We start from the raw sequence: 17,198 nt of genomic DNA on the forward strand, positions 1-17,198 counted from the left end.
CCTGACCAGGCCAGCTTAATTCCTGAGCGAGCGACCTCGCATAATCTACGCACGCTCTTCTCCACACTGTACACGATCGACCCAAAAATACCCATTGCCGTGGTATTTCTCGACACCACAAAGGCGTTCGACTCGGTGGAATAGGACTACCTCTTTGGGATTTAACAAAACATGGGCTTCCCGAGGGGATTCATTTCCTGGGTATGCCTTTTTTACACTGTACCCATAGCCTTATTAACGGCCACTCCTCATCTCCCATCCCAATATCTCGAGGGACTCGACAGGGCGGACCGCTGTTGCCACTCCTATTCGCCTTAGCGATTGAGCCCCTTGCAGCTAAAATCAGACAATACCATCAAGATAAGACCCTCCAGTGCCCACTCTGACACATCCTGATTTCCCTGTATGCGGATGATATCACGCTATATGTCAGAGAGCACCAGGCGAACCTCAATCCGCTGCTTTGAGAATTTGTGCGATTTGGGGGTCTATCTGGGATTCATATAAATTGGTCCAAATCTCAACTCTTCCCCCTCACCTCCAATTGAGTGGTGCCCTGACGAGGTTAAATATCTCGGTATTTGGATACCCGCAAATCATGTTGAACTGATGCGCCTCAACTACGGTTGTACTCTAGATATGATTAGGGACAATGTTACCCGCTGGATCACCCTCCCGCTATCCAAGGCAGGCCGCATAGCCTTAATTAAAATGGCCATCCTCCCTAAACTCCTTTATCTCTTCACAAACGTGCCCTATGACCCAGATATGGCTTTTTTCTCGATGCTCCGGACAGAGCTTATTCACCTCACTTGGGGAGGTAAACAGCCCAGAGTGCAGTGGGACATCTTCACTCACCCAAGGAGGGTTCGATATCCCCAATTTTGAACTCTATTATATATGCGCCCAGGCTCATTATGCACATTTCTGGTTTCACCCCCCAGATACATGCCTCAAGTGGCGGCCGAACACTGGCTATCAGATCCCATCCCATTAGACAGTGCTATCTTTGCTGCTGGTGCTAATGGTGCGGAGACCCAGACCCCGATCACTACTACTGTTAGGGCATGGCAACATATTGCTACAAGAACCCGTGCCCCTATGCTATACTCGCCTTTGCTTCCCTTGTCATACCACTGAAAGATACTGGTCCTTCAGGAGGGAGTATTTAAGAAGACCCTAGCTAAATATACGATTAAAACTTGGGGAGACCTCTACTTCCAGGGCAAATTCCGAACCTCGCAACAGCTCTTCGCTGCAATACCCCCCTCTCCCATGGACCATTTTTTATATGTCGGTTTGCGGCAGGGATTTAAGAAACACATTCCATCTTTCCCCAATGAGCCACCGGAGATCGCCGCACTTCGTCTTATATTGGCCGAAGATGCAGCACCTCATCTAGTTTCTTCCCTCTATCGATCTCTGTACACCACTCAATCTGCCTCACGAACCACCTCCAGGGATAAATGGTCCACAGAACTGCAGCTAGCTATAACTGAGGAGCAGTGGACCTATTGCTGCGGACAAACAGAGCATAGCACATCCAGTAGCCGCCTCCGGATACTTCACTATAAATACATACACCGTACATATTATACACCTGTTAAACTCTTTCGCTTTCGAATGTGTGATGATGATAGATGCAGTCGATGTGGGGCTACAGGGACTGACTTCCTCCATCTGGCATGGGACTGCGCTGTTTTGCAGAGGTATTGGCTTCAGGTTTTGGAAGGACTGGAACAAATGACATCGCTACACCTCCCACACACTCCCCTTTTCGCCCTTCTTGGCTGTACCGCAACCATAGCAGCGCCACATAGAAAATTTGTCTCCTTCAGTCTTCTCGCCAAACGCTGTATTGCATGCTGTTCGGGCCGAGGCCGGTCGCCTAAGTTTAAGGAATGGATCCGAGATATGGTATTCTGGCTGGACCAAATGTACGCATGCGCTGAACTACTCCCACTTTCCTTCCGGCCCAAGACAATTGGGGACCCCTCACTACCTATCTGCTTGCACACCCTGTTTCTGATGTTAATGACACACAACCTGACACTGTGGTGACTACCAGTGCCCCTCAGACTCTTGACGGATTGACACGCGTCACCCCTATCCCCCCCCCCCAATCCTTCTCTCCTCAGACCTCACCATATGATTGAATGCTGTCATTTTATGTACTGTATGGTCTCTCTCATTATGTTGTCGCTTGTGCCCCACTGAATGAATCATACTCTTACAGTGTTTTATTGACCATTAGATCAATGTTGTTGGCCTACTATACCCGTTTCATCTATATACCTGCATTGATACTCAGTCTACTCATGTCTGCCCGATTTGTATTTTTTAAAAAAAAGCATAAATAAATTTAATTAAAAAAAAAAAAGTTCTAGCGGAAGTGATACACAAACCTTGTTTCTCTAGATATGTACTGGAACTTATTGGAACTTATTGGCCCTGACGTTGCTCAGTGCAGAGACAGTGCTGACATACTGGCAGCATTCACCACTCATTACTCCACACTGTACTCTATTTGGCGGAGGGGCTCGATGGAACTGACCAGCTACCTGGATAATGTGGCCTTGGGTTGGCTTGGAACTCACAGAGAGAATTCCTAGATGCTCATTTTGAGCTGGATGTGATACGCAAAGCTATTATGCATATGAAGTCTGGTAAAGCCCCAGGCCTAGACGGGCTACCCATAGACTTTTATAAAACGTATATTGACCAGCTAGCTCCCATACTAAAAACAGTGTATGAAGAGTCCCAAGTGAATGGGATTCTCCCACCCTCGATGAGAGGCACTTATTACCTCCCTCTTAAAGCCCAGGAAACCTGACAGTCAATGCAACTCTTACAGGCCGCTATCCCTAATTAATAATGATGAATAATTAATAATGATGCTAAAATTCTGGCTACGGTACTGGCTAACAGGTTACATTTATTAATGGGAACACTAGTCCTCCCCAACCAGGCGAGGTTTATTCCAGGTCATGCAACCTCTCACAATCTTTATCACAATGGAAGTTTTTGCACCTTAGAACAAATATTCCATAGCATACATCCTCGCTGCTAGATGTGTTTCTCTACGTGAGACTTAGAAAAGGTGTACGCAACACTACCCTGGCTTACCCACTACAAACTCCGACGTTGGCCCCACTCCATACGATGCTTCAGGCCCCATCTCTGGAGCACCCTATCGGACAAACAGTGGTCTTACTGCTGCCTACAGACGGAACAAGTGTCAGCAAGTTGCAGACTTCGCATTACACATTTTAAATTCTTACACGTCTATATTACACACCGGCCAAAATTTACAAATACAAACAAAGGGACACCGATAGGTGAGATAGGTGTGGTATGGGCGATGCCGACTTTCTCCATTTAGAATGGAGTTGCCCTAGTGTATATGAGTACTGGCGTCACTAGCCATGTCTCCAACACTTGCGCTTTTGGGGTACACTGAACTCATAGAAAAATCCTCTCTAAGATACGCCTTTATGGAGCTACCGATGGCCAACCGTAGGGTTGCATGCCGCAGCGCCCCCCCAAGTTCAAGGGCTGGATCAGGGATTTACTATTCTGTCAAGAACAACTGCTTAATTATGCGGATCTGCTCCCTGTGGCGTTCCGCCCCAAAGATATTTGGGGTCCTTTGACAGACTAGCTCCTCTCTCATCCTAGACACAGTGGCGGAAAATGCATGATAATAGTAGTTACGAGATATCTGTATATGGCCTTGAACACTGTGGAAGGGATATGTAGTTTCTGTTACCTGCTTGCTGATACATATTGTAACCTGGCATGTGGATACCTGTTAACATAATAGCTGCAACATACATTTCACTGAATTGCTTTTCTTCAGTACTTCTGTTTAAATATAAATGTTTCGATTGTACCGATCTATACTGCATTTGTCGCGAAACCTTTGATGAATGATGTAGGCACCTATAGAGGGTGCACATATATATCTGCAGGTATTGTGAGATTTTTGCTTGTTACTTCTTATAAAAATCTCAAATACATTTCAATATATTTAAATATCAATTCCATTATATTCTATGGGATTTATATTTTGACAGACGGGATATCCCTCACCGTGGTGACTGAGTAATCCGTCCGCCAAGATCTAAATCAGGCACACAGTCTTTTTACCTAAATGTTGTGATATTTGGAATTAATTTATTTGCATGAAATGTTACCAGAAAAAATCCCCCATGGTGTTTACCTGAAAATCTGTTGACCCTAGCTCGACTTCATGGCCAGGTACACCGATTTCCTATTCACAATAATGTGTGAAACAATTGCTGGTTGTGTATTTTTGTTGTTGCTTGGAAGGAAAGTATTATACTTGTAATAATTTGTATAAATGTTTTGCAGAATGATTGCTACTACAAAGGATATGCTCTAGACATCCCTAACTCCAGTGTGATGATTAGGACTTGTTCTGGATTGAGGTAATCTGAACATTTTATACATGTATGAGTTATTATTAATGAGTTTTCACAAACCGTAGGGTAAGCATGCAGGTCAGTTTAATTTCCTGCCCCTTAAAATGTGTAAGAAAATATCAAACTTCACACATTTTATCTAGAATGAGACCAGCTAATGTACTGCAGAACACAACTCAGAATTTATGTTTACACTTGTTTGGCCTTGCAGCTAAGCTACTGCCAGTGCTTACATCTTATTGTATCTAGTATAGGTGGCAAGCCAATTATCGGTGCCTGGGGCTCAGGAGAGAGGTTTTTCAGGATTAGGCAGACAGCTGGCCACTGGGGTGGGTTTGAAGGGGAATTTATAGGATGGACACAGCTTTGTATGAACAGACTCTATGGCAGAATAGAAGGGGATAACTGTGTGTGAGTTTAGGTTGAAGAGGATTAGGATCAATGAGGTTAAATGAAATGGGGACAATTGAGGATTGAAATAGGGTAATCAGAAAGGAAGCACAAGATTATGAATTTAGTAATAGTGGGCAGTCAACAAAACAAAGATAGAATCTGATATGAAAGATATTTGTGATAATGCATATTACATTTCACCATAAGAACAATGGCTGGGGAACTGCCATTTATGATAGTAAGGTATGTTATTATAGTTTAAATATCAATGCATTGTGGTGTGTAGGGGCAGCAACTCAGTTAAATGTTACGTTTATTGAGTTATATGTATTTGTGTAGTGCACACGTTCCTTTGGAAGGAATCCTGGTGCTGAAGCAGGAGCTGCATGGGCCGAGCAGGCCCTAGGTGATGAACCAGTTCTTCAGTTTCTTGCAGAATTCAAGAACTGAGAAGGAGGCTCTGATGTGAATGGTAAAGTCATACCATGCTTTAGGAATGTGGTAGGAGAAGGCAGGACTGCCGCATCTGGGTCTGCATATGTGAAAGGTGTGTGCAAGTAAGAATTTGGCTGAGCGAAGGTGTCTGAGAGGTTTGTAGAAGTTTATGCAGTTGAAGTAGGTGAGGTCAATGTAATGTGAGGCTGTGTGTGTGTACTGAGGAGTTTAAAAAGTGCTTGTGTAACCGGCTGGACTGGAATAGGCAGAAGGCGAGTCTTAGTAGGATTTAAACTGGGTTTTATTGAGCTGTACAGTCTATCAGTGCACGTTTTTCTGATATGTAGTCGTCGAGGGGACCGGCTTCTTTCTCGCCGACTCTTGCTAATCACTCCCTCCTCTCTACGACGGGTCGGGCTCCGCCTTCCTCTCTCCTCGGGCTCCGTCTTGGCCCAGGCTCCACCGAAGGGGATAACAAAAACAGAGGGTGTATCAGTACAGGAGACGAAACAGTATTCAGTGTCAGGACAGGGGGTGAGGGTTCACACAGTCCTCGGGAAGATATCAGGACTGTGAGGGACGTGTAACCGGGGATTACACAGGGGTCAGGGGGCTCCCCTTCTCTTATACCGCACCCACCCCCCTACTCGGTCACGCACCTCTGTTAGCCACGCCCCTCCGGGGGAGTGGCTGGGCGATGCGTGGGTCCGTTGGCCTCCTGGCTCTGAAGGTCCCGCTGGTCTCCGTAGGAACCCGAGGCGCCTGTTTCCCGGAGTCTTCCCCTTCTCCTCCTCCTCCACTGTAGGATTCTCACCCGAGGTTACACCTGGTTCAGCAGCCGCTCCCCGGTCCGAGGTTACTCCAGCGTCTGCTCCCGCTCTGGCCTCCGATGTTGCTTTTCCCTCGACTCGCTCCTCCGGCTACTCGATTCTCGTTCCCGGCCACACCACCGTCCTCCGTTCCACTCCACGCCGCTCCACCGCTCCACGACTCTCCTCTGCTCCACGCTGCTCCTCCGCTCCACGACTCTCCTCTGCTCCACGCCTCTCCTCCGCTCCCCACCTCTCCTCCGCTCCACGACTCTCCTCTGCTCCACGCCTCTCCTCCACTCCAATCCTCTCTGACCGCTCCTCCGGTGTAAAGACACACCTGGTCTTGCAGATGGGTGTCCTTTATGGCGAGTGCTGGCTCCTCCTCCTCGCTGCGCACACCTGGCCAGTTAAAGGGTCCGTGTTCCATATCCTCATTGTCGCAGCTATACTTCTCCTCAAATCGGTTCCATGTCGGGCCTCGGATACCTGTGGAAACAAGAGGGGGGGGGTCACAAATTACGGGCTCACTCCGGGTTACAGGGGGCGGGGGCCACCCTTCATGGTTACAGCTTGCTTGTGGATTGAAAGCCAGTGGAGCTCTTTGAGGTGTGACATGATTTGAGTTTGGTCTGAGAGGTTTGTTGGGGAGCCTGCTCGTAGAGTTTTGTGTGGTCTGGAGTCTTCTAGTCAGTTGAGCGTTGGTTTCAGAATATATATTGCGTTGCCGTAGTCCAGCTTGCTGGTGAGTAGTGCTTGCATGACGGTTCTAAGAGTGTTGGTGGAGAGTCATTTGAAGAAGCAAAAAGATGGACACTACACATTTGTCCAGTCACAGTGAGCTGATTGTTGTGAGAGACTGGCTTGGTATATGGTAGTCACTTACGTAAGTGTAGCACCCTGTACTAATCCAGATACCCCTTATGGTGATTACAGTGGTCTTAGACAACCTTAGAAAGCTTTCTAAGTGGTAGCTGTGGCGAGCAGCCTTCAGGCTTAGTCCAGAAGGAGTGTAAAGCAGCTTGTTTTACCAGTACTTAATGTTATGGTATAGGTTAAGGGGAAAATAATCACAGTGTAGTTATAAAAACGATGTATTTATTATTAACACTCACTAAAACAACACAATATCTCCTACCCGGAGATATATGCACATTAGACACAATACTTTGTAAATAGAATTTGTAAATAACACAAATATACAGTGGTCTCCAGGAGACACCAAGCAATATACTAAAATAGTGGAATACGAACCATGACTTAGGTCGAGAATGGACCCAAAAGAAATAAAAGAGCTGGGGACCAAGGAACCACCCAAGGTGATTATGTAGGAACCCCATGGAGGTCGTGTGCAGGGTTGGAACACGACCGCGTGCTCAATGTTAGTCAATAGGTAAGTTGGGATCACAATTTTAAAGAAGAACCACCCTTCCCAGCAGACCCTGAAGAAACCCTGTGGAAGATGGAAGGTTGGAGAGTCACTCCACCTGTGGATACCCCAGGACCAGGATACCTACACAAGGGAAGTCGGGTGCATAGGTGTCAAGTGACATCGGAAATCGCAGTAGGCCACAATGGAGGACTTCAGATAAAGGTGCTGCTGGAGAAGAAGACGAAGGAGTCCTGTGGAACCCAAAGGTAGGTTCAAGGTGAGAAGAATCTTGCAAGCAGAGGGGACAGAGTCTATGGCATTCAGGAGTGTCCAGGAGACACGGAAGGCGAATACCCACCAATGTCAGTAGATGCAGGGGAGTGACAGTACCCTTGAAGTTGCAGCTGAACAGACCTCCCACTGCAGAGGAGGACCAGGAGTCATGCACGAGCTGTCCTACGTCGGATGTCAAGAGCCAAGGGGTCAATGTTCGTCAGGGGCACCTACAAGCCTTGGCAATGGCAAACAATGTAGTCAAAGAAAAAGACGCCATGTCGGGACCAGCAAGGTCCAAATGACTCACCACGAGCAGGTGAGTCAAAGGAGGCCCAGAGCAAGCAGGGGAGCCCACTGGAGCCAAAGAAGACTCTCAAGGGGACCCATGGGCCAGAGATACAGGAGTTGCAAGAGCACCTCAAGCAGCTCACCAATGAAGAAGGCCCATGGTGCGGAGGATGCAATGCGGGCACTGATCTTGGCTGCAGGCGATGCTTGAGGTAGGAGCTTCTTGAAGCCTGAAGATCTCTGGAGGAGAGAGTCAACAAGCCTTGGCAACACCAAGTCTGTGCTGTGCACAGGGGTTCAGTTCCAGTGGTTCCGACGAGGGATACTGGCCTCAAACTCAGTAGGAAGACAGTGCAGGCCTCAAGGAAGTTGCAGAACTACCATCTGTGTTGCAGAGCCTTTCAAAGTCCGTGGGAGCCCAAGATCAGAAGACCAGACAGCTGCATTGTGGTGCCTGCAGATGCAGGGGAGTGACTCCTTCACTCCAAGGGAGATTCCTTTAGGTGTCTTGGATGACGACAGGTCCATTGAATTACCTGCTTGGAGTACAGGCACAGATGTTTCAGCAAACTTGCAGGGCGACGAGACCAGGAGCAGCAGGAGTCTTCCCAGTTCCTGTTTCGGTTCCCAACACGAAGTCCAGCGAGGTTCAGAGTGCCCAGACGGTTGACGTTGAAGTGGTATGTGATCTGAATCTTGTCCCACGACTAATCTAGGGACCTACCCACAGGTAGGCTCTTAAGTACCCTAAGAAAAGGGTTGTAACAATTCAAGGGGTCCCAGGGTTGGACAGTGGGGAGGATACTCTCATGTCATTTGTCCAGTTGTGCTCCAGAGCGGGAGCCAATGGCTCCCTGAACTGGAGTATGCACAGAGGGCACCAAATGTGCCCTTCAAGCAGTCTCAGTGGTACTGGCAAGCACCCCCACCCTGTCCAAATACACTAAGTCCTGTCTGGGACATGGTCACACCTCCCTGTGATAGGATACCTATTGTCCTGCCTTCCTTTGCTTGAGCTTGGCTCAGCAGCAGAATCATGACGCTGGTCGGCAGCAGCCATAGTTTGCTGTCGAGGTCCAGAAGGCTGGTACCGGGAGCACTGAGGTCCTCCCGGAGGAGCTTTAAATTGCATGGAATCTGATTCCAACATGTTTGATACCAAACACAACAGGGTAAGTTACAGCCAGTTTAGAGATGGCCATTGCGTAATGACGCATGGCTACTCTATATATCTTAATGACTGATGCACTTACAACCTGGGGGAATGGACTCCGAAGGTTGTAGGGGTGCTCTGCTCATGCAGGGGTGCCCTCACACTTGGAACCATGCACCCTGCTATCATGATTGAAAGGCCTGCCTTAGGGATGACTTATAGGTGTTAAGTGCAGTGACCTTAGATAAAAGGAAACCTATATCTGTTGTAAGTAGTGCTAGCCCCAGCTACACAGACTGTAAATGCAGGCCTGTAGTCACAATTTGAGTGGTATCTCATGGGTGGCATAATGCAAGCTTCAGCCCATGGGAAACCCCTTGTGTACCTATGTCCTCAGTACCTTAGTACCATATACTAAGTACTTATCAGGGTACACCAGTAATCAATCTGGACAGTACCTAAGTACTAACCATGTCCAATGTAGTGGAGAGGCACAGAGACTGGGGTCCTTATTAGCAGGATCTCAGTCAGAATATTCAGTAAAACATAATGACACCAGCCAAAACTGGGGGTGACCATGAAAGCAGGTCCTAATTTTCCTACTGTTGTCGATTACTATTCCACGGTTCTTCACATGGGTTCCCTTGAGGAGTGAGAGTCTAAATGTGGCAGGCTACCAGATGGAGTCACAGAGCGAGGTATCTTTTACAAAGACTATTACTTCTGTCTGTTTTTTTAATGTATCAATTATTTTCTTGGAAAAATTATGAATTGGGAAACAATAGCAGTAACATGCTAGGTCAGCTTATACCCATATAGAGATCTAAATATTTGTTTACTGTGGTGCATGCACTGGTGACAACCAATACTTATGTATACTATCTAAGAGAGGAATAGGGGTACAAGAGAATATGCTATAGAATGAAGAAAGTAAAGAGAGGAAGGGAAGAGGGACACAAAAATGGTAAGAAAGGTGGAAACTGCAAAATTGGGAAGAAAGAGGGAGGAGGCGAAGTGAAGGGTATTCAGCACAGTGATGGTAATGAGGAAGAAGCAACAGTCTAAGCAAATTATGGGGTAAGGACATTGGCATCCATACAAAAAGAAAAATTTGTCCATTAAATTGTAAATTATCTTGTCATATGATGTGGTCTTGTACATCTCTGCGGGCCATTCCTCATTTGACGGCAATTGTGGAGAGTGCCAATGTCGCACAATACAGATTTTGGCAGCTGTTAGGGCAGTGACGAGAAACCTAGGAGCATGGCGGTTCAGTTCAGGAATGTCCAAAAGGTCATGAAGGAGAACTAGGGGGTATGGAAGTGGTGAGGGTAGATCCACAGATTCCGGAGCATAGATTCTACTGCCATCCAGAAGGGGTTAATGGTGGAACAGTTCTACAAAATAGTGTCAATATCACAGGGCACATTATCACATCTCCAACAGGCAGAGTGAGGGAGCAAGCCTGGAGCCGTACCGATGTCCATTGCCGGGCATGGATCTTAAAAAGACTGAGTTTTATTTGTGCCTCACGGACTCCTCATTCTAGGGCCTCCAAAGGTTTTCCTGTTCTTTCTAGTCATATTCCACCTGCAGACAAGCCTTCCAGGTCGTCCTGAGGCTAGCCAATTGTGGCTGAGAGTATAGATGATGAATTAGGAGTTTATATAATCCGGACATCACTCCTTAAGGTAAGAGAGCACTGGGGATTGGGCAAGGGACCAGGGTTGGGGACCCAATTTACTCAGCAGACTATGACGTTATTGTACATATTGCCATTGTTGAGTCTGCAACATGCCAAATTCATCCCATAGCATCTCAAAGGACTTGAGTTCACCACCAGAGATCAAGTGCATAAGATTCAGAATCACAACTCTGCAGCAAGGACCCCAGTCAAGCGTGGCCCCTCCTATGCAAATGCCTGCATTGTTCCACATGGGAGTTTTGTCATGGAGATGCACGTCTTCCGAAATAAGCATGTGGGCCCACATCCAGGCAGCGTACATAGCTTTCAGCATGGGATTGGAGGAATTGGTAGCAGAGGGGCCAGAAATATAAAGGGCGTGTAACGCCAACAATGCCTCATGGAGTCTGAGCTCAATTATAACCCACAACTGTGTTTCCTGGACTTGAGGGTGCATGTATGTTATTTGTGCCAAATGTAGTGCTAAGCACTAAAGTTCCACAGAAGTCCGGCCTAGTCCCCCTGCTGATCTGTGGGAAATAAGCTTCTATACTGCCAGACAAGGTCTTGCTGAGCCCCAGAGGAAGGCCTCTATTTTCTTATCTATCCAACAGAGGGTCGAGAGGAGTATCAATTGGGGAAGCATGGCTAAAACATACGTGATGCGGGATAGGGTAACCATTTTCATCTCCTGATTCCGTTCCCAGAGAGAGAGATTCAAGTAAGACCACTTTGCAAAGTCCAGTCGCATTTGTTTCATTAATTGGTCCAGGTTATCCACCACCACTGCTGTTCCAGGCTCCTTTTTAAGTCGAGCCTGTCAATGCGCTTGCGCATTGAGCTTGCGAGAGATAGTGGGGCTTAACCCGAGCTTAACCATCGGCGATTTGATGCTGTGCCCGTGAAAAAGCAAGCTCAATGCGCTAGCGCATTGACCTAAAAAGCGCGTGCACATCAAAGCCACCAGCCTTCCTCCCACAGGCATCCCCCAGCGTGCGCTGTGCCTCAGGCATTTCTCCTCCCCTAATTTATTCACTGCCCACGGCCTTCACTTTGACGGCCGCCAGGCCGTCTCTCGCCTCACGCTTATCACATATTAGAAGCAGCATGTATGTTTTGTTTTTTGTTTGTAAGTTAGCTTCTAACTATTGATTTATAATTACACGTTTATCTGCACAAAACAATATTATTGTAAGTAATGCTAGTGTTTTAACATACATGGTTGCAGTGCTTTCATTTTTAGCACACTGCTTGCTTGGTTTTATTTTTAGTTATTTGACGGAGTCTCCTGGGTCCGTAGTTTTTGTTAAATTTGGGGAATTTGGGAAAGCATGAACTATTCTTTTTTTTTTTTTTTTTTTGCGAACCTTTATTTGTAGTACATGCAGTTACAAGTATGGGCCTACAACCATCCCGGCCGGCCGCTAAACAGAGCGAGAACACCGCAAGCAATATGTATAGTTATAGCAGTTCGAGGCCCGGGGTCATAAAATAACAGTACATAGCTTGTAATCAGACACAACAACTTGAAATCAGGATTTAAGAGGTTCATTTTCAAATAGGGAACTAAGGAAGAGGTGTCGCACAGTCGAACACAGTCCCGCAATAGTGTGCGAATCAGGATATCTACAAACAGTGTTAATACGGAGGAAATATCGGGGGATAAGATATACAAAGCAGGAGAAATGCAGGCACAACCCCAGCGTATAGCAAGTCTAACCCCCGCCCCTCAATACCAAACAGACCGCGAAGAGCAGGAGCGACGACGACACTAAAAAGAGAGGAAAGACTAAAGGGCCATGGAAACAAATACCGAACAAAACACCCAACCCGCAACCCCCCACCCTGCACACCCACAGAAGGCCATGGCCTACCCCCCAGCCGCGTGCCTGTCGCCCTAATAGAGACCCGAAATATAGAAAGATAGTGGAAAGAGGAAAAGAAAATAAGCGGAGGAGGGCCCTCATCATGCCGCCCGGCCCCGCCCCTCACCCCTACACCTCGGAAATCTCAATAAGGAAGCAATACTGTAATGAAGAATAACAAATCCCGAGCACAATAGCGATGAAATATCAATCGAACATACCCACTGCACCGTCTGCCAACAATAAAGCCAATAGACCATGAACCACATCATCCCTGACCCTGTCTGGCAGCAGTACCGCCAGAAGTCCACTCGTTAATCAATTTAAAGCACAGTCCTGAGGGTCCAAACAATATGGGTGGGTCCGGTTGGGGCGCAACCATAGAAGAGCACAACAATCCAAATCCATCTAAGTTTAGACAGCAAATATCAGGCAATATCAACGCCGGTCCGGGTACTTCCCAAAGCTCACAGATAACAACGCCATCCAGGAGAGGAGAGTCACACAGTTAGGCCACCGCCGCGACATAACCAGGCCAGTCCAAGAGGGAAAACAGCGTTCCATCCCCAGCCGCCAGTTGGACATGTGTCACAAGGAGACATCCATACGAGCAATCAAGTCGGTCCGCGCGGGCACGGGAGCCCGGTCCTCAAGCGGCTCTCGATGTCTCTGCGGAGCTGGAACTTCCTCCATGGACTCAGCAGCAAGTTCATCGGCAGTCCCCTGGAATCGGGCCGTGGCCGCCAGAGACGGCGAGACAGCAATGGCGTTCATTCTTTCACCCAGGTCCCACGCATGGCAAACCATGGTCTCGTGCAAAACTGTTAGGGCAGCCAATACGTCCCAGGATGTAAACTCCTGCGTATGTTGCGAGCATCCCGGCCCCATCCGTGCAACAGCCGTCTGACGTGGACGCGGGCCGTAGAGGAGGGCACCAGCCGCCATCTTGATCCAGTCGGCCCGGTCCCTCTTCACCACATTCAGGGACCCGGCCTCACCGCGAGGGCGCCACGGGATGTGTCCCCGGGGAAAAAACTGTGAGGCAGGCTCCTGAAAGGAGAGCCACCAAAAGGCTAAAATCCCTGCCGGGCCCCGGGAGTCGCCCGCCTATGTCGGGGGCAGTCCTTGGTTGTGCCCGGGCAACAAAGTTTGGGGAGGGGGCAGGAGTCATGCGCCCCCTCCGATCCTGTGCCACCACACTGCCCTTCAAGGGTCACCGCCAAGCGGACCGGGTCTTCACCGCTAGCAGCGGTCCTTCATGTCAACGGCATCCACCGACAGGCCCCCTACCGCCATCAACCGCCGCTGGTGCTGCAGCTGTGGCCGGAGGCCCTGCCAAGTCAGCGCCCCGGTCTCATCACCGCGTGGGCCGCGGAGCAGTCGGGGACAGTTCTCAGGATCTGCTGCACGCAGGAGCTTCGGGAGCAAACGGTAGGTGCTCGTTTTCTTTCTCCTATTAAAGTATGCCGTCTTGGCTCAGGATAGACGTCAGGATAGCCGTGTGGGGCGAAAGGGCTCACGGAGCCGAGCGACTATGCAGCCATTTCGAATGCCTGCTTGGCTCCTCCCCCCATGAACTATTCTTATTTATCGACTACAACAAGGTAATAGCATTTCGCGTGTATTTAAAAGTATGCAAATGCGAAGGGGATGTTGTGTTTTTACCTCTTACTTTGCAGTGACCTACCATTTTTTTTAAGAAGCTTAGCATCCTGCTGATAGTTAATTTGCATTTCACAGATCATGTGCGCCAATAGACTACAATCTTTACTGAAAGGTTTAACACACTTAATTAGCTTGGTCTGGTTTCCTTTCCAACTGGTGAAAACATGTTATTGTTCCACACTATAGCAGACTTTCGGTCTGTGTGCTTCATCCGAATTTAATGTTAATACATTACAATATGTTATTTCAGTTACAAAATAAACGTGTACGCAAATTCATTTTATAAAAAGTTTAAACTGTATTGCCTAAAACATATTTGTTTTTAAAAAAAGGTGCCACTTTTATTTTTCTGTACATTTAAAAACTTAGCTCCAGTTTTTTTAGTAGTGGTGTTTTTGTAAACCCAAAAAAAGTGCCTGTGTTTTTATTATTTCGCAGGTTAACAGTGTATGCAGCTTTATGGCTTATATTCCTTCTGTTAGTTAATGTTACAGAAAGCAGATAAAGTATACACAATGTGGCTTGATTTAAATTAACATTGTAATAATATTGTGTTAAACAACAACCAAATACTGGCTTTATTTCACCTGCTTTTATAGTGCTTAATTTGTAGCTACAGGGGTGCAGGGGCTCTTATAAGGAGGCAGCTTTTTACAGTGTATTTTTGGCGGTTAAATTATTTCACAGTGCGATTCAAACTATGCAAATGTGGAGGCAATGTTGTTTTGAAGCTAAAACTGCAAATGCTGCTGTTGCAGTGTTCATGGGTCCGTGCTTTTTTAAGTACGGTGATCGCATGATTTTATTTGCCAGCATTTTACAAAGTCTTCTGGGTCTGGAGTCCTCGCTAAATTTATGAACCATTTAAAATTCACGGGAAATGTCTAATTGGCTGCGCGCACCTTGTACGGATGCGGGCAGGGGACACGTGCACATTTTGAAAGCTGTGAACCTAAGCACTGCCTACATGTATAGCCACGAGTTTGTCTTTGCTCTAGCACAGTGCTTCTTTGTTTTTATGACGGGGTTGAAGGCTTGAAAATGTGCACTAGAATGTTAGCAGAGATCCTATTAACAGCATGGGCATGGTTATGACTTCAGATGTATGCGTATGCATTAGTTGTGCAGTGACACCAAGATGCACAGGACAGAGGGGCCTGCCAAACAGTGGTAATTTGCATTTTAAGCACCAGCACAACGGATAGAGACTAATTAAATTGCTTCACTCCCTGTAACGTCTCATTAACAGATCCGTTCCTACTGCTTAATTTGTAACACATCGAATGCTAGGGCTTTTATTAAGTTGCAGGTTTATATAGCATTGTTTATTTATGGTTAGCTTGTGTCCCTTGTTTTTCTGCCCTTCTGCCCTCTGTTAGACCCGCTTTTTGTGCCCTTCTGCCCCTGTTAGACTCGTTTTTTGTGCCTTTCTGCCCCTGTTCGACTCGTTTTTTTGTGCCTTTTTGCCCCTATTAGACTCGTTTTTTACCTTGTTTTTCTGCCCTTCTGCCCTCTGTTAGACTCGTTTTTTGTGCCTTTCTGCCCCTATTAGACTCGTTTTTTCCCTTGTGTTTCTGCCCTTCTGCCCTCTGTTACACTCACTTTTTGTGCCCTTCTGCCCTCTATTAGACTCGTTTTTTTCCCCCTTGCAACCCCAGCATCACTCAGCGCAACCCCAGCATCACTCAGCGCAAACCCTGCATCACTCAGCGCAACCCCAGCATCACTCAGCGCAACCCCTGCATCACTCAGCGCAACCCCTGCATCACTCAGCGCAACCCCTGCATCACTCAGCGCAACCCCTGAATCACTCAGCACAACCCCTGCATCACTCAGCGCAACCCCTGCATCACTCAGCGCAACCCCTGCATCACTCAGCGCATCCCCAGATTCACTCAGCGCAACCCCAGCATCATTCAGCGCAACCCCAGCATCACTCAGAGCAACCCCAGCATCACTCAGCGAAACCCCAGCATCACTCAGCACAACCCCAGCATCACTCAGCGCAACCCCAGCATCACTCAGTGCAACCCCAGCATCACTTGGCGCAACCCCAGCATCACTTGGCGCAACCCCAGCATCACTTGGCGCAACCCCAGCATCACTCGGCGCAACCCCAGCATTAATCAGCACCACCACATCATCAATCAGCACCACCACAGCACCACTCTGTACCACCACATTATCACTCTGCAACACCACAGCACCACTCAGCACAAGCCCAGCACCACTCAACACCACCCAGAACCACCACAACACCACCACTGCATCACTCATAACCACCACAGCTTCACTCTAAACCACCACAGCACCACTCAGCACCACCACAGCATCACTCAGGACCACCACAGCACCACTCAAAATCACCTCAGCTTCACTCAAAACCACCACAGCACCACTCAGCACCGCCACAGCATCACTCAGGACCACCACAGCACCACGCACAACCACCACAAATTCAATTAACACCACCCAGCACCACCACAGCACCACTCACCACCACCACATTATCACTCGGAACCACCACAGTATCACTCAGCACCACTAAGCACCACCCAGCATCAGTCAGCACCACCACGGCACAACTCAGAACCACCTAAAAACTACTCAGCACCATCACAGCAACAATCAGCACTCCACCCTCCAAATCCACCCTACAAATCCACCCTCCAAATCCACCCTCTAACACCAACTACACCCTCCGCCCTCCAAATCCACCATCAAACAACACACTCAAAAAACAAAACCACAATCAAACTCCACCCTCCAAATACAAGTCCACCAAGTTATTTGCAAAAATTTTACCAATTACC

The 17,198-nt window shown here is 47.7% G+C and overlaps 1 protein-coding gene across 1 annotated transcript in view; it reads left to right on the plus strand.

Annotated features, from left to right (window-relative positions):
- Positions 1-17,198, plus strand: part of LOC147683289 (uncharacterized) — a 1,765,034-nt gene that overhangs the window by 391,539 nt on the left and 1,356,297 nt on the right. The window contains exon 5 of the mRNA XM_086942513.1: positions 4,375-4,451. Coding sequence (XP_086798639.1) covers positions 4,375-4,451 — 77 coding nt within the window. The remainder of the gene's footprint in view (positions 1-4,374; positions 4,452-17,198) is intronic.

This window comes from Lissotriton vulgaris, chromosome 11 (assembly GCF_964263255.1).
Source record: "Lissotriton vulgaris chromosome 11, aLisVul1.2, whole genome shotgun sequence".
Lineage (NCBI taxonomy): Eukaryota > Metazoa > Chordata > Amphibia > Caudata > Salamandridae > Lissotriton > Lissotriton vulgaris.